Genomic DNA, 23909 nt, shown 5'->3' with positions numbered 1-23909 from the left:
ATTTAACCTTGATCTAATCTAAAATGGGCCATTTTACAAAAAAAGTTTGAGTACACTTTGCTGGTAAACTTCTAAACGGGTTATGGTCGTGTTAAAGTCACTATTTGGGTTTCTGAAACTTCGGAAAAAACAAATTTGGAATAACCCGTTTACATGCGTGAGCAGAGAGAGTTACTCCTGCATACGTGGAGTTTGTAATTAATTGGCGATATCCCGATGTAAACGGTGACGCACGGTTAGCGTCTGGACGTACGGACAACCTTAAGATGCAATAACTTTTCGGTCACCTTCTTATAAATCTCACTATCTCGGTACTTTCTGCCGTCAACAAAAGACATTATATTCATGGTTTTCACCACACTAATAAAGAAACTGGTTTCCTCTTCGCTCCAAAAGTGTGGTGCTGTACTGCGTCTCGCCATGTTTACCTCTACTTCTTGTTTACTTCCGGTATACTGCGCGCAGGTTTTCTGCATTGAAATATATATCTAACTATATTATTATAGTATATAATTATTATTATAACTATGTTTTCTGGCGCATACAAGAACTTCCTCTACTCAAAAGACCAAGATTCCTTGCGAATAGAACATGCGCAGAACACAAATCAATGTTCCTTTTGATGGGGATATGCCGATACCCGTTTACATGACCAAAATTTTGGGTTAGAAAAGAGGTAACCCAGGTAGCATATTCAGGTTTTTAAAAACCAGAATATGAGCATATTCTGGTTTTTGCCGGTGTTTACATGGCCCGTGTCCTACCGGGTTATTGCTATTATTCCAGTTTTGAACGGGTTATTGGCTGCATGTAAACGTAGTGAGTGATGCTGAGGCCTTTCAGAGGTCTTTCTCCAGTACGAGCTCCTCCCAGTAGTCTTTAAAGAACAAAACGTTGCTGTTGTTTTGGCAGATCTGGCGTAACCCCGGCCAAACTGCCGGGTCAACATAGGTGTAGAAGATCAGGTATCCCTGGAGACTCGGCAGCAAAGCTTCGAGCTGAGCCAGAAACACCGCGCACACTGAAGCCAAACTGCGGCCGAAGATATTGATGTTGAAGTGCAGTGCGTCGTGGCGGTAGGGGACAGCATAGGGCGGGGTGCACAGGCTCATGACTGTGGGCTCAAACGCACGGTCTACAATCCACATCAGCCCCCTGCGGCGCAGCACCTCCAGGTTGGCCTCCAAGGGCTTTAGAGGCTCCCAATCATTGATGATGGTTTTACCGGGCAGCAGGTTGGAAACCACGTAGTCAGTCAGGATGAGAGTCTCCGCCTGCTGCTGGGTAAGGGTCACTGCTGGGTCGTGTTGGGACGGCGAGATTCTGGAGCGAAGCTCAGCGACAAAGAGGCTAAGGTCGGCAGCCTCGCAGCACAGAGACAAAATGGCCTGATGTCCCACAAGAAGAACAAATACAACATTTTAAAAGTCGAAACTTCGCTCTATGAGTGAAAAACAAATAACAAATAGCAGTACATTACATTTCATATCACAGGTACACACACACACACACACACACACATACACACACACACGCATCACATGATTGATGGGTGTAGCTGTATGCGCAACACACCATAACGCCCCCCATTCACACACACACACACACACACACACACACACACACACACACACACACCCCTGTCATCCCCATTGGTGAGACAACTGAGACTAAAAGTAGTGAGGAGTGATTAACTAAAAGTTTGCGTGCATTGTTGAGAGATTTTTAAGCGATTTTTTAGATTAGCGTTAAAGGAACACGCTGACTTATTGGGACTTTAGCATATTCACCGTAACCCCCAGAGTTAGACTAGTCCATACATACCCTTCTCATCTCAGTGCGTGCTGTAAGGCTGTCTGACGGTTCCACCGGTAGGTTAGCCTAGCACAGAACATGCAGGTGAATGGTTCCAACTAGCCTACTGCTCCCAATAAGTGACAAAATAACGCCAACATGTCCCTATTTACATGTTGTGATTTGTAGAGTCACAGTGTGTACAAAAAACAACGTAACATGAGACACAGCCGTCTTCTAACAGTAAACAAACCGGGAACTATATTCTCAGAAGGCGAAGCTCTGCTACTTCTGCTACTTGTGCGGAGTGATTTGCTTTGCAGCAAGCCTGTCTGAGAATATAGTTCCCGGTTTGTTTACTGGTCAGAAGATGGCTGTGTCTCATGTTATGTTGTTTTTTGTACACGCTGTAACTATACAAATCACAACATGTAAATAGGAACATGTTGGCGTTATTTTGTCACTTATTCGGAGCAGTAGGATTACTGGAACCATTCACCTGCAGGATCTGTGCTGGGCTGCTACCGGTGGATCCGTCAGACAGCGTTACAGCACGCACGGAGATGAGAAGGGTATGTATGGACTTATCTAACTCTGGGGGATACGGTGAATAAGATAAAGTAACCAATAAGTCGGCGTGTTCCTTTAAAGTTACTAAACGAACCACAGCTTGGTTAAAGGCTTTGAAAGAGAAAGCTGCCTGCCCAAAGGCTGAAGAGCGGAAGGGTACGGTGCAGTTGTGTATAGAAGCTATTCTAGTGGACCTTACAGAGCCAGCGGCACGGGAAGAGACACACAACTTGCACAAACAGGTAGGATCGAAGCCATTTTACATTTTGTAAACTGTACACTCTAAAAATGTTCAAAAGTGGGTAGATTGTGTTTGTATAGTATCCCACAATGGTGATACCTTAATGGCTTTTTGTCGAATACTTTCAGAGCCTGTTTGTACAAGGATTCTAAGGGTATAATTGTTGTTGGACTGGCCTGCCCCCAACAGAGTGAGGCATCTCACTTCTGTCCCATCTTTGTTGGGAGTCGCACATGCGCAGTACTTAGGCAAGGACTACTAGCCAGTCAGAAGCAGAGTATGAGGGTTTACCCTGACAGTACCTAGGTAAGGACTACTAGCCAGTCAGATGCAGAGTATGAGGGCGTGCCCTGACAGTACCTAGGTAAGGACTACTAGCCAGTCAGAAGCAGAGTATGAGGGTTTACCCTCACAGTACCTAGGTAAGGACTACTAGCCAGTCAGATGCAGAGTATGAGGGCGTGCCCTGACAGTACCTAGGTAAGGACTACTAGCCAGTCAGATGCAGAGTATGAGGGCGTGCCCTGACAGTACCTAGGTAAGGACTACTAGCCAGTCAGAAGCAGAGTATGAGGGTGTGCCCTGACAGTACCTAGGTAAGGACTACTAGCCAGTCAGAAGCAGAGTATGAGGGCGTGCCCTGACAGTACCTAGGTAAGGACTACTAGCCAGTCAGAAGCAGAGTATGAGGGCGTGCCCTGACAGTACCTAGGTAAGGACTACTAGCCAGTCAGGAGCAGAGTATGAGGGCGTGCCCTGACAGTACCTAGGTAAGGACTACTAGCCAGTCAGAAGCAGAGTATGAGGCGAGCATTATAACGTGTGTTACAAAGTGACCACGTTTGTCTCTGAAGTAAAGGCAGGACTACAACAGAGCTGATTGGAGCAGGTGGTGAACAGTGTTTTCTGTTGGAGATGGTGAGTCCCTTTGGGGGGGACTTTGGGCTTTTTCACTTTCTAAACCTATAAAATGCACAAAAAGATATATGACACAATAAAGGAAAGGGAAAAAGTCCATGTTGTTTTATCAGAATCCAATTGAAATACAATTTGAATTGAAAAATTAAATTTATATCTGCATTCATGTCAAAACCTAGAGACTTTCAAACATCAAATGTCATTTATTATTATGTATTTGTGTCAAAACGACATATAAACATATTTTCGTATTCTATTTTGCCTGGAAACGCTTCCAACACGCTTGTGTGTCGCGTGAAAAATAGGAATCGGTTCTATTTCGAGCACGCAGGCAGCGTGTAAGCTCTAACCGGTTAACATGGGAGCCGAAATAAAAACGGACACACCACGCAGCCAGTGTGCAGGAGCCCTTAATAATAATAATTCACCTAACTTACTGCTTTGCTCTATTAATAATCATGCTACGTCCACTAGAGGTCGCCGCCACTCTAAACGTTAATATGAGTCGTAATTGCTGCTTAAACAAACGACTTCTGGGAGTGTTTTTCGTGGGTTCAGACTGATCTCATGAATTGGCGTATGTATGTGACGCCAATTTGTATTCCGTTTTTGCGTGTTATCAAGACGCATAATTGCATTTTTGCGTGTATATCAACGCAAATCGGCCGCCATTGACCTACATTGCGAGCCTTTTTTTCATTTGTTTTTATTTTTTGTTTTAATAAGCCTTACCCAATGTTTCTTTCCTAAACCCAACTATTTATTGTGTTCCCAAGCGTGTTTTTGTCGTTATTTTCCATGTTTTTTTTATTTATTTTTTTACAGCCGTGTGACGTAGTTCTCGCGATATTACGTTGCGTTCTCGCGATAACCTCAACGTGGCGAGGCCACGTGGTGGGTATGTTTACATCAGCTGTATACAGCGTAGGCATACACGTGGATAGCTGAAAATGCGTACAATAACAACGCCATTTTGCTTTATGAAAGTGGCGTGTATTTTTGCACAAAGTCATAATGCCATGTTGGTGGGTTAGGGTTAGGACGGACTCTAAAGTTAGAGGAGGTATTTAAATCAAATCAATCAGATGTGATAGATCACACAGGGAGCGTTGTTGCCAACGTTCTCCAATTGGTTTCCCAAAATGTTTTTGTGTGAACAGGTTTTTGTCCCCCTACGATGGGACTCACCTCCTTGGCTACGAGTCGGTACTTGTCCAAAGTCTGTGGTGAAGGCTTGTCTCCTCGGCTCAGCCTGACAGCAGAGACTTGTGGGTAGTGGCAGCGGATGTAGTCAGTCACGTGCTTCTGGAGGGCGCCGGCGATGCCACGGCCTCTCAAATCAGGTGCCACCCTGAGTCCCTGAAATACAACCGTCTGACCGCCATCAACCAGCAGTGCAGACTCCAGCGCCACCTACAGGTGCACACGCAGGGGAGCCGAGTGCAGGGGTGTAAGGATACATCGATCTGGAGCTATATATACAGTACAGGCCAAAGGTTTGGACACACCTTCTCATTCAATGTGTTTCCTTTTATTTTCATGACTATTTACATTGTAGATTCTCACTGAAGGCATCAAAACTATGAATGAACACATATGGAATTATGTACTTAACAAAAAAGTGTGAAATAACTGAAAACATGTCTTATATTTTAGATTCCTCAAAGTAGCCACCCTTTGCTTTTTTTGATAACTCTGCAAACCCTTGGTGTTCTCTCAATGAGCTTCATGAGGTAGTCACCTGAAATGGTTTTACCTTCACAGGTGTGCTTTGTCAGGGTTAATTAGTGGAATTATTTCCCTTATTAATAAAAAAGCAAAGGGTGGCTACTTTGAAGAATCTAAAATATAAGACATGTTTTCAGTTATTTCACACTTTTTTGTTAAGTACATAATTCCATATGTGTTCAGTCATAGTTTTGATGCCTTCACTGAGAATCTACAATGTAAATAGTCATGAAAATAAAAGGAAACACATTTGAATGAGAAGGTGTGTCCAAACTTTTGGCCTGTATTGTATATATCGATTCAATGATCCAAGATCCAATGTTATCGATGCAGTGAAAATATTGATACATATTGTCTGTCCCACTTCATATGTATTATTTTTTATTAAAAATAACTAATTTAAATGCCTGGAAGAGCTCAGTTATAAAACTGAAAAATCATATTTTAGTTGCTTTTTCAGTTGATATAAATGTGTTAACATAACCTTACATAACTATGTTAAATGGGCATATGATATCGTCTCGTATCGATTGCAGACCCCTGAATTGAATCGAATCAATTGTTGTTGATTGATTGTTACAGACTTTATGGTATCAGCGAATATTGGTTAGTTGTCGACGGTGTTCGGTGTTTTAAGCCCCCAACATCGTCTTCCAGGCAGCGCTGCCTAGAAGGCGCCAGGATTAGGCAATGGTTAAGGTTTGGGTCCAGGTTAGGTGCCTTGAGGCCTCGCAGCGCTGCCTTGAAGTCGACGTTGGGGGGCTTAAAACACCATCGAGCGTCCGAAGAATCAATATAACAACCTGTGATTTCCACCCCTAGCTTAGGACAATGCATCTTTTTCGTGGTGACTCTCTTATTCTTCTTCCTTACGACTCTGTTCTTTATCCGGGCGATGAAGACGAGTCGTCCAGGCTCCTGCAGCCAGCGGTGGAAAGCAGCAGCCATGTAGTCCAGTCCATCGAAGGCGTCACTGCTGCAGATGTTCAGGACCTGCAACGTGAACACAAACGCTGGCAGCTGTCAACACAGAAGCTTTTCTCTCTTTTATTAAATGTGACGTGTGACTGAGGCACAATAACGTCCTGCTCGACGCCCTGCTGCTGGGCCCTGGATTGCGGTGGCACCTGGATCGTGGTTGTGTTAGGCCTGTTGCTCTTTATTGGTACTATAATTGCCACTGTTGCTCCTCGGTAGCTTCCCTTGCTACGTTTCCACGTTCCTACGTTACTAATCACTTCCTCTTTCTCGGCTGCCTAAACCTCCGTTTGTCTCAGTTTAAGTGCAAACGAAGATTTCAAAAATCTCCACTCTCGCTGGAGGTTTTTAGAAAGACTCGTTTTCAGAGGAGAATTCTCCGTTTGCGTGTAAACGAAGGGCACAAACAAAGGGAAATGTCTCCGTTTGTAAAAAATAACCATGTACGTGTAAACAGGGTCTCTGTCTCTCCTCTCTGTCTGTCCTAATTACAGGAGTGGAGTCTGCTGTGCGGGAGCCAGGGCTCCAGCTGCCTCTCATCTACCGCAGTCAACCTCTGCTTCATAGACCCGGTCATTCCTCCACTCTGCGTCAGATCGTAGACAAGCTGACCACAGTTAGTCTCGCTCCAGACAAAACATTTGCCTATCTGTTGGGTGTATTGTGCGTTTGCCGGTCCTGATCCTTTCTCTTGTGCCTCGGCTGCCATTGGAACCTGACTCCGGACCAGACAACCACCACCACTGGACCCCACCACTAGCTACTGCTTCCCGAAAACCACCGGACCTGTTCTCCAACCTGGAAACCTGGACTTGATACTTGAGTAGGGGAGAGCTGGGACAGTTGAAACACTTTTTAATTAAACGTAATTTACAAAGCGATCGTATTGCACTGAAAGCTAATATTTTGTCACTAGCAACCTACACCTGTCCTCTGTCAATTACAGTTGCATTTTCAGCTTTCAACAAAACCGTTCAGGAATTATTACAGCAACAGTGGGGCGTGCGTAATGTTTCATTCGTCCCTCCTGGTCGGGAGCATGAAACATCATAGGGGTGGGGGTGGGGGGGATGAAACACACAGTTTAAGCCATATAAACTTCCCACAACTTAAATATTTTACTACATATCATGAATGGTACTCACAAAAGGTGTTATTTTAGATAGATTGTTGCTGGGCTATACGTCTTCGTGAATATCTGTTAACCAATAATTGCTGTCACCTTGAAGCGTGTATGAAGCAGTTTTTTAAATACCATGCACTGTGGATGATTCTGCCATTTTTATAGCTAGAACAGTACGTTTTCCCATTTATATCATGTTTCTATTGTGGAAAATGTCGTTTCACTAGGTTTTTACGTGGCTTAGGTCACTGCATAGTGCCCTTAACGACCCACAACCCGTCAGTCTCCATAGGATAACATGGGAAAACTCGACCCCCTACCTGGTGGGGCCCAAATATATTTTCAACTTTCTAAAACTGCTTTTCCATGTCTCCCCTCCATAAAGTATTGTATAAACACAGATATTTGTGCATTTACTTAAAATACATGGAGTTACACCCCAGGTCGGGGACATCAACATCGATATATGCCATTATAACCTGTTTTACTTTCCATGTAAACAAGCATGCAATATGAAAGTCTGGGATTGTGGAGAACACTAAATGGTCTACCGAATAAGCACGTGGTCGAAAACTTTAAATGAAAAACACTAACCGCTAACTAACCGCTAATGAAGTTTAATTTCGACCATCAAAACTAGTTTATCGCCTGTAACTCCATGATAAAAGGAAATATTTGGCTGATAGTAGGAGGATAACATGCTCTATGTTTTGACCTAAGGAAGTCTGTCTGCCATCATTGCACTCGGAGAAAACTGGAATGTTTCATCCATCCCGCGTTTCAATCGTCCCGGCTCTCCCCTACTTTAAATAAACCTGTGATTTCACACTGGCTCTGCGTTCTGTCTGCATTTGGGTTCGGTTCATTATTCAAACCTAACATGTTGCAGCTGCTGCCGTGGTCCTGCTCTAGGTTCTAGTCATAGTTCTATCATCTTTATTGGTACGATAATTGCCACTGTGCATCATACCAACTGCTTTAATTATTATGAATCATATTTCTCTATCTGTATTTCTGAATATCTATATCAGTGTCTCTGTGTCCCAACCGCCAGCGGCAGATGTCCACCCATCAAGAGTCAGGGTCTCTTACGAGGTTTCTGTCTGTTGAAAGGAAGTTTTACCTCGCCAGTGTTGCACCAAATGCTAGCTCATACGAAATTGTTGGGTTTCTGTAAATTAGAGTGTGGTCTGGACCTACTCTAACTGTAAAGTGTCTTGATATAACTTCTGTTATGATTAGACACAGATATAAATTAGTGCCGTCAAACGATTAACATATTTAATTGCATTAATGTCATAGTTAACTCGCAATTAATCGCACATCAGCTGTGAGCTCGGCCATCAGCTGTGTGCTCGGCCATCAAGTGGTATTTCAGACTGAACTTGCTGCGATGATAGCTCCGTTCACAACGACAAAACACACACAGATCACTTTGGTCTTGTTAATGTCAATTTGGCAACTTTTTTAAAAGTAAACTTTCCATTCAGAATCTTACTGGCATCCATTTCGACATCTCGTGCTCGCCATCTACTCAAAACATAACGTTATGGTGCGTTCTTTTTGTCTTGTAATCGCGACGAGTAGCTCGAGTGCAACGTCACATCCGTGTCAAAAAACGAATAACCGCGGGGTTGTTGCGTTCTTTTTGTCACACAATACTACGAGTTGGAGAAAAGATGGATTTTTTGAACATTTTTAGTAACATTTAGGATTCTATTCACCCAGTTATTGAGATATTACACAAATTTATTTCACAGTTTGATACATGAAAATTACGTTTTGATTAACGTTAACGTTAGGCTACTGCTCTGCTTTCTGTCGGCTTAAAGCGTCTCTAGCCAATTTCAGCTGCACAAGCTACAAAATAACTAATCAGGCGGTATTTAACTCCTAATAAGACTGTAGAGACATGTCTATAGGTAGCAGTATACAGCACTATGTTTAACTCCTAATAAGACTGTAGAGACATGTCTATAGGTAGCAGTATACAGCACTATGTTTAACTCCTAATAAGACTGTAGAGACATGTCTATAGGTAGCAGTATACAGCACTATGTTTAACTCCTAATAAGACTGTAGAGACATGTCTATAGGTAGCAGTATACAGCACTATGTTTAACTCCTAATAAGACTGTAGAGACATGTCTATAGGTAGTAGTATACAGCACTATGTTTAACTCCTAATAAGACTGTAGAGACATGTCTATAGGTAGCAGTATACAGCACTATGTTTAACTCCTAATAAGACTGTAGAGACATGTCTATAGGTAGTAGTATACAGCACTATGTTTAACTCCTAATAAGACTGTAGAGACATGTCTATAGGTAGTAGTATACAGCACTATGTTTAACTCCTAATAAGACTGTAGAGACATGTCTATAGGTAGCAGTATACAGCACTATGTTTAACTCCTAATAAGACTGTAGAGACATGTCTATAGGTAGCAGTATACAGTGCTATGTGTACGACTTCTTCATTTGGTTACAGCAACGACAAAAGGGCTTGAAATTGTAGAAAACCACAACGTTTACTACGTGTGATGCATGACGTAGCCATCTTTGAAAGTGAACTCGGGGTCCTCCGAGTTCAGACGACTTGACGAGTCGTATATATACGACCTCGGGGGCGTTCTTTTTGCAACTTCCGGTTCGTAACTCCGGAAAACGACTCGTAGATCGACTTCACAAAAAGAACGCACCATTAGCCTGCTACTCTTTGGCCGGCTTGCGAGCCCAAACCAGTGTGTGTGTCGTGCCTGTTGTTGTGTTTCCGGTCTAGCTAGATCCGGTGTGGTGTTGTAGTTTTTCTAACATTACTAGTTGTTGCAACGGAATGTGGAAAAAACTACAAAGTTTGCTAGATCATAAAGAACATTGATCACACGATTAAAACAATTTACGCTGTTAAAATGGGTTTGTGTTAATTGTGAATTAAAAATTGAACGTTATGACTTTATTTTCACGTGTATAGTTAGTTATTTAGTTATGTTTTATGTCTGTGTCATGCCAAACATTTGGGCCCATCCCAACTGGGATTACAAGACACCACAAATTTACTTATTTAACAAACATCTTCCTTTTGCATTTACAAATCATTCGGATAAATACATGAATACAAATATATACATATACACACATATACACATAAACACATGTATATACACGTATATTTAGTTGAGTACCGTTAACTGTTCAGTTTTTGATTAGTTACATTGAGTTTGATCATCCATTTACATGTATTTGTTTCTGTAGTAAAGCAAGACAGCCTAAATTGAAATAACTTAATGTTTCTTTTACAGTTTTATAATAGAAAAGTAAATGTTGGGGACCGGCTGGAAGTCCTGCTCCTGGGCCAAGCTGCACGCCAGGTCACCAGCTTCCCCTGCTGCAGACATCCAGACACTTAGCTTTCAACTTAAAACCTTTCTCAGTCTCAGCATGCTGCTGCTGCTTCAGATCCTCACAGTTATTGTGAACCACGAAGGTTGTCCACTGGTCCTTTTCCTTCTTGCTTCCTGTTGTGGAGGCTGCCCTGCATGCAGATAAGCTGGTTTTATGGCTATAGTTTCTAATAACTGTTACTATTATAACTGTATCTCCCAAAACCAGGGCTCGATAAACAAATCTGGAGCACGGCTGATGACAGCGAACACATCATCTGGAGCCAAACCCCTCTGCTGGTTTTCTATTTGTTACAAATATCTGTGTCCAATCAGAATCAGAATCAGGCTGGTGGGAGGATTCAACTGCACCCTGAAAGACCTCACTTCCCTTTCTTTTTTCTGCTAAAAAAAAGGGGAAGTGAAGAAGTGAACAACTTCGAAGCAGATGTGCGGAAATAAGTCACAGTCTAAATGGGGACATCTGCTGGCTTCATCTCAGTATTGCATGTCATGTGGAATGATTATAAACCTGAATCAAAAATATGAGTGAACTTTTGCAGGGGACATTCAAACTCTTCCCACTTCAGCCTGGACCCTATTTTCCCGTGTATTGGTATAATGTTTACAGTCTTTGAAATTGGTATTGAGTGAGAACGCTGTAACCGGCAGCCGCGTACCAGGCTGTAATGTAACCCTATGCAGGACAGATGTTGATCAGTTTGGGTAGAGTTTATGGTGCGTTCTTTTTGTCTTGTAATCACGACTAGTAGCTCGAGGGTGACGTCACATCCGTGTCGAAAAACGAGTAACAGCGGGTTGTTGCGTTTTTTTTGTCACACAATACTCTAGAGTCGGAGAAAAGATGGATTTTTAGTAATATTTAGGATTCTATTCACCTAGTTATTGACATATTACACAAATATATTTCACAGTTTGATACATGAAAATTACGTTTTGATTAACGTTAACATTAGGCTACTGCTCTGCTTTCTGCTCAAGACTCGGCTTAAAGTCATTGTTGTCATATAGCAACCGAGCATCTCTAGCCAATTTCAGCTGCACAAGCTCCAAAATAACTAATCAGGCGATATTTAACTCCTAATAAGACTGTAGAGACATGTCTATAGGTAGCAGTATACAGCACTATGTTTAACTCCTAATAAGACTGTAGAGACATGTCTATAGGTAGCAGTATACAGCACTATGTTTAACTCCTAATAAGACTGTAGAGACATGTCTATAGGTAGCAGTATACAGCACTATGTTTAACTCCTAATAAGACTGTAGAGACATGTCTATAGGTAGCAGTATACAGCACTATGTTTAACTCCTAATAAGACTGTAGAGACATGTCTATAGGTAGCAGTATACAGCACTATGTTTAACTCCTAATAAGACTGTAGAGACATGTCTATAGGTAGTAGTATACAGCACTATGTTTAACTCCTAATAAGACTGTAGAGACATGTCTATAGGTAGCAGTATACAGCGCTATCTGTACGACTTCTTCATTTGGTTACAACAACGACAAAAGTGCCTAAAATTGTAGAAAACCACAATGTTTACTACGTGTGATGCACAACGTAGCCATCTTTGAAAGTGAACTCGGGGTCCTCTGAGTTCAGACGACTTGACGAGTCGTATATATACGATCTGGGGGGGGGTGCTCTTTTTGCAACTTCCGGTTCGTAACTCCGGAAAACGACTCGTAGATTGACTTCGGTGGACAAAAAGAACGCACCGTTAGATTCTCTGCCCGAGCCCGAGCCCAAACTTGACCCGACCCGACCACGGGCAGAGAAAGCTATGCCATAATCAGAAATATTATATTTAATTTAAAACGTTGGGGAAAAAAACGTCAGAAAGGTGTTTTTTTTTCCCAAGGTTGACGGGAAGACTGCGAAACAGATTTCTGTAGTTCAAGCAACTGGGAATTGTAGTTGAGAACGTCAGTTATATATATATATATAAAAAAAAAAAGTCGGGCTCGGGCTCAGTTATAATGTGTAGTATAATGTGTTCGGGTAGGGTCGGACTTGATTTATTTTGGGCCCGATCTAAGCTCTAGTTGGTGTCCGCTAAAAGTGAGATTTCCTTTTTCAGGCACTTTAGGAAGACCACCATAACACTGCCAGCAGGCGAGGGTAGGCTATGTCACGCTATTATTAGCCTACGTTTCTGACAGAAATAGATTTAGTAAAGATAATTCATAGTGTCCTTTATTTTTGTCTTCTTCCTAGGGCTGTGCAATTAATCTAAATGTAATCGTGATCATGATTTTGGCTCCCAGTGATCCACAAAAACAGAATAATCGAGAAAAACAATTATTTAGCTCATTATGTTTTGCAAATAAGCTCTTATTTTCTCTCGTGTTCTGAATCAAAAAATAAAGTTTCAATAACAAAAGTATTAAGGCAAAGTTCACAGTTGTATGTATGTTTTTTTACTGTTATTTTCCACAGTTTTTTTAATTTCAATAATTGCAAACATCTTTCCAGAAGTCAACGAGTAATCGTGTTAAGTTATCGTGATTTCAATATTGACCGAAATAATCGTGATGATATTTTTCCCCATAATCGAGCAGCCCTACTTCTTTCCTCCCTTTCTATTTGTTTATTTGTTGATTTAGGCTAATTTATGTATTTTCAGCATCTCTCATTCACCCTCCAGTCCAGTTGGTGGTGGTAAGACACCTTTTAGCTGGTTTGTCAACCGCCAATAAACTACACAGAAGCGAAGACGCCGACTTGTTGTGTTGTGTTGTGCAGGCTGGACCCCAGGACCCGGACCCGGACGCGGACGCGGAGCTGCCAGCTGGACTCTTTATTATTCGCCGTAAGAACCGAGAGAAAGCAGCGGGTTGAAGCGGTTCGTGTTGCCCGCCTTGCGGCCGCCGAGGGGCCGCTGTGTGATGAACGAGCCGACGGGCTGAAGTCTTCGGAAAGAAACACAAGCAGCTGTCAGCGCACAGTAAGTAGCTTTATTACATTACTACTGTAGATCCGGCTGGTCCAGGATCAGGCCTGAGCACTGACACACAACCAACAACTCTCAACACTCACATCTTTTATTTTTATTTATCTGTATTTGTATATATTTCTTATCTTTTATATTATTCTTGTTGTACGTGTCCTTATTGGACAGTGGGTCGGAGAGAAGCGTGTTTTACGTGTGGCACATATTGCAGAACTGACATTAAAGTTGACTTGACTAACTGTTGGTAATAGTACATATACCACCAGTGGTGGAATGTAACGAAGTACATTTAGTCTAAGTACTGCAGGCTACTTAAGTATAAATGCTGAGGCACTTAGTACTCAACTTGAGTCTTTTCTTTTCATGCTACTTTCTACTTCTACTCTGCTACATTTCAGAGAGAAGTATTGTATATTACTTGTTACATGTAATAAATGTAAGTGCATGTGTTTTGTGTGCAGACGAGACTCAAGTAAAGTACAAGTACCTCAACTTTTGGACTTGAAGTGTACTTGAGTAAATGTACTTCGTTACATTCCACCACTGGTGTGTTATTCTAGCCTACATATAGGCTACCATTCTATCTCTGATGAGGTAACACAGGCCGACATGTGACCATGCTGCTCTCATCTGTTCTAACCTTCACGTTTGGCCTCGGGAGCTTTCGGAGAGAGCTCGGGTCACCGAAGTAGGTGAACAACCAAACTTCATGTTGTTGTTGAAAACTGGAAACACGTTTAACAGCTTATCAGGTTTCTATTATATCAGTTAGACAGGTCTGTCTCTGTGTGTGTGTCTGTGTCTCTGTCTGTGTGTGTGTGTGTCTGTGTTTCTGTGCGTGCGTGCGTGTGTGTGTGTGTGTGTGTGTGTGTGTGTGTGTGTCTGTGTGTGTGTGTGTGTGTGTGTGTGTGTGTGTGTGTGTGTGTGTGTGTGACTCTGTTTGTGTGTCTGTGTCTCTGTCTGTGTGTGTGTGTGTCTGTGTTTCTGTGCGTGCGTGTGTGTGTGTCTCTCACTGTGTGTGTGTGTTACTCTGTGTGTGTCTATGTCTCTGTGTGTGTCTGTATATGTGTGTGTGTCTCTCTCTCTGTGTGTGTGTGTGTATATATGTGTGTATATATGTGTCTGTGTGTGATTGTGTAGGAGTGTGTGTGACTGTGTGTGTGTGTGTGTGAGACACTGTGTGAGTGTGTGTCTCCCTGTGTGTGTGTGTGTGTGTGTGTGTGTGTGTGTGTGTGTGTGTGTGTGTGTGAGAGACTGTGTGTCCGTCTCTGTGTGTAAGTCTCTGTGTGTGTCTCTGTGTGTGTGTGTGTGTGTGTGTGTGTGTGTGTGTGTGAGACTCTGTGTGTCCGTCTCTGTGTGTGTGTCTCTGTGGGTGTGTGTGTGTGTGTGTGTGTGTGTGTGTGTGTGTGTGTGTGTGTGAGACTGTGTGTGTGTGTGTGTGTGTGTGTGTGTGTGTGTGTGTGTGTGTGTGTTGTGTGTGTGAGTGAGAGACTGTGTGTGTGTGTGTGTGTGAGAGTGTGTGACTCTGTGAGTGAGAGAGACTGTGTGTGTGTGTGTGTGTGTGTGTGTGTGTGTGAGAGACTGTGTGTCTCTCTCTGTGTGTGTGTGTGTGTGTGTGTGAGACTCTGTGTGTGCGTCACTGTGTGTGTGTGTGAGACTCTGTGTGTGCGTCTCTGTGTGTGTGAGTGTGTGACTGTGTGTGTGTGAGTGTGTGACTCTGTGTGTGTGTGTGTGTGTGACTCTGTGTGTCTCTGTGTGTGTGACTCTGTGTGTCTGTGTCTGTGTGTGTGTGTGTGTGTGTGTGTGTGTGTGTGTGTGTGTGTTTATGTTTGTGTGTGTGTGTGTGTGTGTGTGTGTGTGTGTGTTTATGGGTGTGTGTGTGTGTGTGTGTGTGTGTGTGTGTGTGTGTGTGTGTGTGTGTGTTTATGGGTGTGTACATACCAGGATATCCTCCTCCTAGTGTTTCAGGATCTATTCCGCTGTGTGCTTTGTGTCCCCTCTGTCTGACTTTAAGGGCTCGGCTGTAACTGCAGGTGTGTGTCTGCATTATTAGACAAACACTAGGACTCTTGTTGAAAAAGCCCCTGACATTAACATCATAATTAATGAACTATAATTTACTTTTTAGATGGCTATAAAGCTTCTTTCAATACGCAAAAAGCAAAGTGTTTTCTTTCCGTTGAGAGCAACGACTGAAAACAGAAGATAAAGAAGAGCAGGCAACAGTTAAAGCTTTGTAATCCGATAAATATAAACAACAATAATGTAATGATAACACAAGATTTTTAGATTACGTGCAAAAATATTCATGTAAGACAGTGGTTCACGTTTATTTTGTGTTTAAACCCCCTACCACTAGATAGCTATGCTGAGACACACCACTAGTGTCCTCACCTAACAGTGCCTAACAGAGCCTAGCGGTGTCTAGCGGTGTCTAGCAGAGCCTAGCAGAGCCTAGCGGTGTCTAGCGGTGTCTAGCAGAGCCTAGCAGAGCCTAGCGGTGTCTAGCGGTGTCTAGCAGAGCCTAGCAGAGCCTAGCGGTGTCTAGCAGAGCCTAGCAGAGCCTAGCGGTGTCTAGCGGTGTCTAGCGGTGTCTAGCAGAGCCTAGCAGAGCCTAGCGGTGTCTAGCAGAGCCTAGCCGAGCCTAGCGGTGTCTAGCAGAGCCTAGCAGAGCCTAGCGGTGTCTAGCGGTGTCTAGCGGTGTCTAGCGGTGTCTAGCGGTGTCTAGCAGAGCCTAGCAGTGTCTGACTTTTTGCTAGAAGCTAACAACGTAGCTGTGGCTGAAGTTTGGCCTACTTTAGCATATCAACATTAGCTCACTAAGAACCTGGGAACCACAATCCCAAACTGGCAGTTTGATTTTCTGTGGACTGAATTGTTTACCTAAAGTAAACTTCTTTGACTTTCATGCACATCATGTCTGTTTTTTTTTCTGTTCATCATTAGTTTTTCTAAAATTATACTATAAAAATTCCAATATATCGCCTTACGCACAGTATCGAGATGTATCGCAATATATTGAATCGTGACCCCATGTATCGTGATACGTATCATATCGCCAGATTCTTGCCAGTACACACAGCCCTAGTGTGCTACCTCCATTAAAACTGACTTGAGAGTAAACCTACTGGGTTCCATGGTTGCTGGTGTGGTGCAGCGTGTCACGGGCGGTTGTGTGATGTGTTTTTCAGGCCATGGATGCAGAGAACGGAGAGCTGTTCGCCGCCGGCGTGGCGGCAGACGGCTGGCAGCTCGACGCTCCCTTCTCCTGCTCCGACCTCGTGTTCAGCGGCTCGGCAAAACCCCTGCAGGACTGGGCGGTGGACCCCGACTGTGTGAGTAACCCTAACCCACCGGATGTGTCCTTCTTCCTCTATCACAGAGGTGTCAAACTCAATTTCCCAGAGGGCCACACTGGAAACTAAGAATCACATCAAGGGCCGGATATGTTTATGGTGCGTTCTTTTTGTCCACCGAAGTCGATCTACGAGTCGTTTTCCGGAGTTACGAACCGGAAGTTGCAAAAAGAATGTATACTGCTACCTATAGACATGTCTCTACAGTCTTATTAGGAGTTAAACATAGTGCTGTATACTGCTACCTATAGACATGTTTCTACAGTCTCATTAGGAGTTAAACATAGTGCTGTATACTGCTACCTATAGACATGTCTCTACAGTCTTATTAGGAGTTAAACATAGTGCTGTATACTGCTACCTATAGACATGTCTCTACAGTCTTATTAGGAGTTAAACATAGTGCTGTATACTACTACCTATAGACATGTCTCTACAGTCTTATTAGGAGTTAAACATAGTGCTGTATACTGCTACCTATAGACATGTCTCTACAGTCTTATTAGGAGTTAAACATAGTGCTGTATACTGCTACCTATAGACATGTCTCTACAGTCTTATTAGGAGTTAAATACCGCCTGATTAGTTATTTTGTAGCTTGTGCAGCTGAGATTAACAGGCTGGAGGCGCTCAGTTGCTATATTACAACAATGGCTTTAAGCCGAGTCTGGAGCAGAAAGCAGAGCAGTAGCCTAACGTTAACGTTAATCAAAACGTAATTTTCATGTATCAAACTGTGAAATATATTTGTGTAATATGTCAATAACTGGGTGAATAGAATCCTAAATGTTACTAAAAATGTTACAAAAATCCATCTTTTCTCCGACTCGTAGTATTGTGTGACAAAAAGAACGCAACAACCCCGCGGTTATTCGTTTTTCAACACGCATGTGACGTCACACTCGAGCTACTAGTCGCGATTACAAGACAAAAAGAACGCACCATTAGTTTATTCACATGCTTTTATTTCATCAAAAAAGTCAAGGATCTTTTACTGGATTATTGCGTGTCTCATATATTCTTACTTACAGTTTGGTCGACATAAAGCCCCCAAAAATTTACTTAGCCATCAAAGAAAAAAAGCGACAAAAAATGTCGGAAAAAGCAACAAAAACATTGGAAAAAAACGCCAGAAAAAGGCACCAAAATGACAAAAACTTCAGGAATAAGCTCCAAAAACTAGGCAGGCCAAAATTTATTGTGAACCTAAATTGATATGCGGGTCTGATTAAAATCTGTGAGGGGCCGCATTTGGCCCGCGGGCCTTGAGTTTGACACCTGCGTTCTATCACGATATTTGTCGTGGCAATACCGTATCGATACACAGGCTCCAAGTCTCGATCTTTTAATACATAGATTGCACATGAAATTAAATGTACATGAAATATACAACAAATGTAAAATATGAATTATCGACTAAAACGCACGTGTCAAACTCGAGGCCCGGGGGCCGAATTTGGCCCCTTGCAAACTTTAATCCGGCCCGTACATCAACTTAGGTTCATGATGAATTTTCTAGTTTTTGTCTCTTTTACCTCCATTTTTGCCACTATTTTCTGACATTTTGGGGGCTTTTTTTCAACGTTTTGGAGTCTCTTTTAAAAAAGAAAAAGAAAAAAGATGGCGTTATTTATGACAATTTTGTCACTTTTTTTTGTCATATTTGACGCTATTTCTGACATTTCTAATGCTTTTTTTTTTTTTTTTTGTTTTTCAACGTTTTTCAGATGTTTTGGGAATTTGTTTCTTACAAATTTCTCACTTTTTTGTCGCTTTTTTTTTTTTTTTCGTCACTTTTGACGATATGTCCGGCAATTTCTGTTGCTTTTTCCAACATTTTAGGTAATTTTTCCGACATTCGACATATGAGGACGTCATCTTGGGCTTTTTGGGAAACACCGATCCACATTTTTCACCATTTTATGACATTTTAGAGAACAAACAACAGATCCATTCATCCAGAAAGTAAGACACACATTAATTGTTGCAGCTCCCTTTTTCATTGTCGATCAATCAGAAAAAAAAAAAACATTAGAAAAGTTAGACCACTTGTTATAGATAACATAGTTGGTAGCTGGTTATATAGTTAGATGGAAGTTTGTTGGAAGGTTAAAGCGTAACTCTCGCCAAAATGCAACCTAGGGTCTTTTTGTGAATGTACCAGAGTCAAACTTTAGTTTAAAAGCATATTTAGGACAGAAGTGCCACTTTTGAGATTAACCGTATTTTCGTTTTTTTTGGGTCAAATGGCCTTTTGAATGGGAGTGCTAGGGGCACTTTTATGCTAGCCTCAAAATAGCTATTTATAAAACACTAAGAAGGCTCGACACAACATGAGACTTTGTCTGAAGTATCACCAGGAGCTCTACACCTTAACTACACCGGTGCACACGGGACGTACTAAATCTGTGGCTGCTTGTTTTGATATCGACTCGTTTTGACTGCCGAGGTGGTAGCGGCCGGAAACAACAAGAGCTACGGTGAGTCTTTTTAGTAAACTCTGGGTACACAACCAATGTTGTCAACGCTTTCGTTAAGGTGTAGAGCTCCTGGTGATAATTGGAGCAATGTTTCATGTTGTGTTGAGCCTTCTTAGTGGTTTAAAAATAGCTATTTTGAGACTAGCATGAGAGTACCCCTATAACACTTCCATTCAAAAGGCCATTTGACCCAAAAACGAGAATACGGTGAATTTTAAAAGTAGCATTTCCGTCCTAAATATGCTTTTAAAACGAAAGTTTGACTCGGGTACATTCACAAAGAGACCCTAGGTTGCATTGTGGCGAGCGTTACGCTTTAAAAGAACAGGCCGACTTATTGGGACTTTGGCTTATTCACCGTAACCCCCAGAGTAAGATAAGTCCATACATACCCTTCTCATCTCCGTGCGTGCTGTAACGCTGTCTGACGTCTCCAGCATTAGCTTAGCCTAGCACAGATCCTGCAGGTAACTGGTTCCAACTAGCCTACTGCTCCCAATTGTGACAAAAGTGACAAAATAACACCAACATGTTCCTATTTACATGTTGTGATTTGTAGAGTCACAGCGTGTACAAAAAACAACGTAACATGAGACACAGCCATCTTCTAACAGTAAACAAACCGGGAACTATATTCTCAGACAGGCTTGCTGCGAGCATATCACTCCGCCCAAGTACTATATTCTTCCGCCTGAGAATATAGTTCCCGGTTTGTTTACAGTTAGAAGACGGCTGTGTCTCATGTTAGGTTGTTTTTTTGTACATGCTGTGACTCTACAAATCACAACATGTAAATAGGAACATGTTGGTGTTATTTTGTCACTTATTGGGAGCAGTAGGATTACTGGAACCATTCACCTGCATGTTCTGTGATGGCCTGATGCCTCTGGAGCTGTCAGACAGCGTTACAGCACGCACGGAGATGAGAAGGGTATGCATGGACTAGTCTAACTCTGGGGTTACGGTGAAGAAGCTAAATTCCCAATAAGTCGGCGTGTTCCTTTAAAGTCGACCCTGTGACTCCGTCGCAGACGCTGAACGACAGCGAATCGGAGGACGTCCTTCACGGCGTGGACCCAAACGAGGTGTTCCCCAGCGGGCTGCCTGCAGACTGCTCGTCCGAGAGCGACAGCGGCATCTCGGAGGACCCCGTCGCCGAGAGTCCCTTCGCCGCGGTGACCTCGGCCACCCCGCAGCCGGCCACCGTGTACCAGGTGGTCTATGACATCAGCGGCCTCGGCGGCGTGAAGACGGAACCGGGACTGGAGAACGTCATCTCCATAGAGCTCGGTGAGTCCGTCACGCTGCCTGGTTCTCAGTTTAACTCTCCTGGGTGTCACATTCGACTAATTTTCTAAAAGTTTCTATATGAGAAATTTGGGTTTCTATCAACCAAAATGTCCAAAAAAATGACGTGGATGGTTCCATACAACGTTCTTTACGAGCTTTTTATAGCATTTGAATGAAAAATGGTAAAAGAAAGTTGAAAAAAGTGACAAAAATGACGGGAAAATCTTAAAAAACATCAAAAAAGTGCAGGTAAAAAGTGGCAAAAACATTGTGAAAAATATTTTTTTATTATTATTTGGACCGAGAAAAACTAAATGTTGCGTAGTGGGCAGTAGGACAACACGAGGGTTGAAGATGTAATATGTAACTTTTGCGCATTAAAATCAGGGTTGCACAATATATCTTTTTTTTTTTTATCGTCATCGCGATATCAACTGGCGCTATATACACATCGCGAAAGACTGAAAATATCTGCATTAAAAACTGCACTTTAAAATGTAACTGACGTACCTTTTCATTTAATTTGTTCAATAAAAGAGATATTTCCTTTCTTTTGTTTTAAATTCAACATGCAGTTTGTTGTATTTTAGCAGAATACTGAATATTAAAAAATATGTTTTTTGAACATAAAAGCATGTAAATCCATTCTGAGACCCCAAGAGTACGCATATGAATGTATAATAATAATAATAATAATAAGGGGCTCTTTAATAATTTATTGCAGGTACTATCGTTGTCGCATATTTTACTCCTATCGTACAACCCTAATTAAAATGTCTAAATACGTCTCCACTAGTGCTGTCAGTTAAACGCGTTATTAACCCATTTTAACAGCGTCAGTTTGTTGTACTATTGGTGCTTTCACAAAATATTTACACAATGAGAGTTTAGATAAATAATCATCAGTAATGTGGATATAATGACGAAGTAGGTAAAGGCAAACAGCTAGAACAGTCTGGTAAGTTCAGAGTATGACATCACTTTATTGTAATGCAGCCTTTAAACCCAGGAGAAGACACTTATGCCATATTACGATATCCAAAATTTAAGACATATCTAGTCTCATATCACGATGCCGATATATTGACCATCCCTAATGCCAATAAGTTTCTGAATGGAAAGTTTACTTTTTAAAAAGTTGGTTCCATTGACGAGACCAAAGTGATCGGTGTGTGATCTGTGTGTGTCCAGTCTGAAATACCACTTGATGGCCGAGCACACAGCTGATGGCCGAGCACACAGCTGATGGCCGAGCACACAGCTGATGGCCGAGCTCACAGCTGATGGCCGAGCACACAGCTGATGGCCGAGCTCACAGCTGATGGCCGAGCTCACAGCTGATGGCCGAGCTCACAGCTGATGGCCGAGCACACAGCTGATGGCCGAGCTCACAGCTGATGGCCGAGCACACAGCTGATGGCCGAGCTCACAGCTGATGGCCGAGCACACAGCTGATGGCCGAGCACACAGCTGATGTGCGAGCACACAGCTGATGGCCGAGCACACAGCTGATGGCCGAGCACACAGCTGATGGCCGAGCACACAGCTGATGGCCGAGCACACAGCCTCCCTCTTGGTCAGATACTCCGCCACTTCAACCTGGACTTCCACTGCTATGCTGATGACACCCAGATCTACCTCAGTACCAAATCCCCCCACAATCCTCCCCTCTCCCACATCAACTCCTGTCTGTCAGCTATTAAAACCTGGATGCAACACAACTTCCTCAAACTCAACAGCGACAAAACAGAATTCCTCCTCATCGGCTCCAAATCCACACTCAGCAAAACCAATAACCCCACTCTCACCATCGACGGCGGCATTGTCTCCCCATCTCCCCGGGCCCGCAACCTTGGCGTTATCTTTGATTCCACCCTCTCCCTTGAGCCTCACATCCGTCAAGTCATTAAAACCTCCTTTCACCTCCGCAACATCGCCAAAATCAGACCCTCTCTCACACCCCCCGCTGCTGAAAGACTCATTCACGCCTTCATCTCCTCCCGACTGGACTACTGCAACTCACTTCTCCTCGGCATCAGCTCTACCCACATCAACCGACTCCAACTGGTCCAGAACTCCTCGGCATCAGCTCTACCCACATCAACCGACTCCAACTGGTCCAGAACTCCTCGGCATCAGCTCTACCCACATCAACCGACTCCAACTGGTCCAGAACTCAGCCGCCCGCCTCATTACCCGCTCCAAATCCTGGCACCACATCACTCCAGTCCTAAAACAACTCCACTGGCTTCTTATCTCCCACCGGATCACCTACAAAATCCTGGTCCTCACCTACAAAGCCCTCCACCATCTGGCCCCCTCATACCTCACTGACCTCCTCTCCCCCTACCAACCCTCTCGGTCCCTCAGATCTTCTCCATCCAAAAGTCCAAACTCCGCAGTTTTGGGGACTGAGCCTTCTCCAGAGCAGCTCCCAGGCTCTGGTACTCCCTCCCCCAAGAGATCCGCACCTCTGAGTCCCTCACGATCTTCCAGTCCCGCCTCAAGACCCATCTCTTCAACTCTGCCTACCCATAGCCACCCTGCCCCCCTCCCTTTTTCATCTGAATCTTGTTTTGTTCTACTTGTTTTGTTTTGTTCGTTTTGTCTTATGTTTTTATAATCTACCCTGCCCTGTAAAGCAACTTTGAGTCCATGAAAAGCGCTATATAAATTCAATTTATAATTATTATTATTATTATTTGGCGTCGTGTCCCCTGTGGTTTGTTGCGTCACACCTTTACACCGACATCTGTTGTGACAAAAAAGTAATACCCGTTCAGTTTCCAACACACAGGACATCTTTTGGCAGTGCAGCAGTAACTGTGATGTCACTTCCTGTCCCTTGCAGATGCGTGGAGCTCCCAGATGTTGTTTCCAGACTCGTGCGTCGTGAACGAGCTTCCCGTGGCGCCTGCTGCTCGCCTCGACGGCTGTCCGACCGCCAACGATCCTCTCGGCCACGACGTTCACCTGGTGAGACTTTTACCTTGTTTTTATTTAAGACTTCAGATACAGTATAATGGGACCACTAAGGTCGATATAAAAGAGACTTCAGATACAGTATAA

General features: G+C 43.1%; 2 protein-coding genes across 3 annotated transcripts in view; one reads left to right on the top strand and one right to left on the bottom strand.

Annotated features, from left to right (window-relative positions):
- Positions 1-630: 630 nt before the first annotated feature.
- Positions 631-10994, bottom strand: nat16l (N-acetyltransferase 16, like). 2 transcript variants are annotated; one of them, XM_028581745.1, is made up of 4 exons: positions 10685-10994; positions 6125-6244; positions 4712-4936; positions 631-1388 (listed from the first exon to the last, which is right to left on the bottom strand). In XM_028581745.1, exons 1-4 carry the CDS (start codon positions 10748-10750, stop codon positions 840-842), a joined length of 960 nt encoding a protein of 319 aa, XP_028437546.1. In that variant the 5' UTR covers positions 10751-10994; the 3' UTR covers positions 631-839. The 2 variants fall into 2 exon arrangements, with proteins under 2 accessions (XP_028437546.1, XP_028437547.1); XM_028581746.1 differs by having other exon boundaries at positions 10820-10994.
- A 2490-nt stretch (positions 10995-13484) lies between these two features.
- LOC114556788 (cyclic AMP-responsive element-binding protein 3-like protein 4) overlaps positions 13485-23909 on the top strand; it is a 12493-nt gene continuing 2068 nt past the window's right edge. Inside the window, exons 1-4 of the mRNA XM_028579832.1 lie at positions 13485-13708; positions 16906-17049; positions 20582-20840; positions 23692-23816. Of these exons, the coding sequence (XP_028435633.1) occupies positions 16909-17049; positions 20582-20840; positions 23692-23816 (525 nt within the window). The 5' untranslated portion in view covers positions 13485-13708; positions 16906-16908. The remainder of the gene's footprint in view (positions 13709-16905; positions 17050-20581; positions 20841-23691; positions 23817-23909) is intronic.

This window comes from Perca flavescens, chromosome 6, assembly GCF_004354835.1.
Source record: "Perca flavescens isolate YP-PL-M2 chromosome 6, PFLA_1.0, whole genome shotgun sequence".
Classification (NCBI taxonomy): Eukaryota; Metazoa; Chordata; class Actinopteri; order Perciformes; family Percidae; genus Perca; species Perca flavescens.
The sequence above is the reverse complement of the archived record's forward strand: the minus strand, read 5'-3'. Positions and strand labels throughout refer to the sequence as shown.

Coding starts and splice junctions, on each gene's coding strand:
- nat16l (XM_028581745.1), bottom strand. CDS start 10,750: ATGTCTGCAGCAGGGGAAGCTGGTGACCTGGCGTGCAGCTTGGCCCAG. Junction 4,937..6,124: donor CCCGGATAAAGAACAGAGTC/GTAAGGAAGAAG, acceptor GTGCACCTGTAG/GTGGCGCTGGAGTCTGCACT. Junction 1,389..4,711: donor ACCGACTCGTAGCCAAGGAG/GTGAGTCCCATC, acceptor GTGGGACATCAG/GCCATTTTGTCTCTGTGCTG.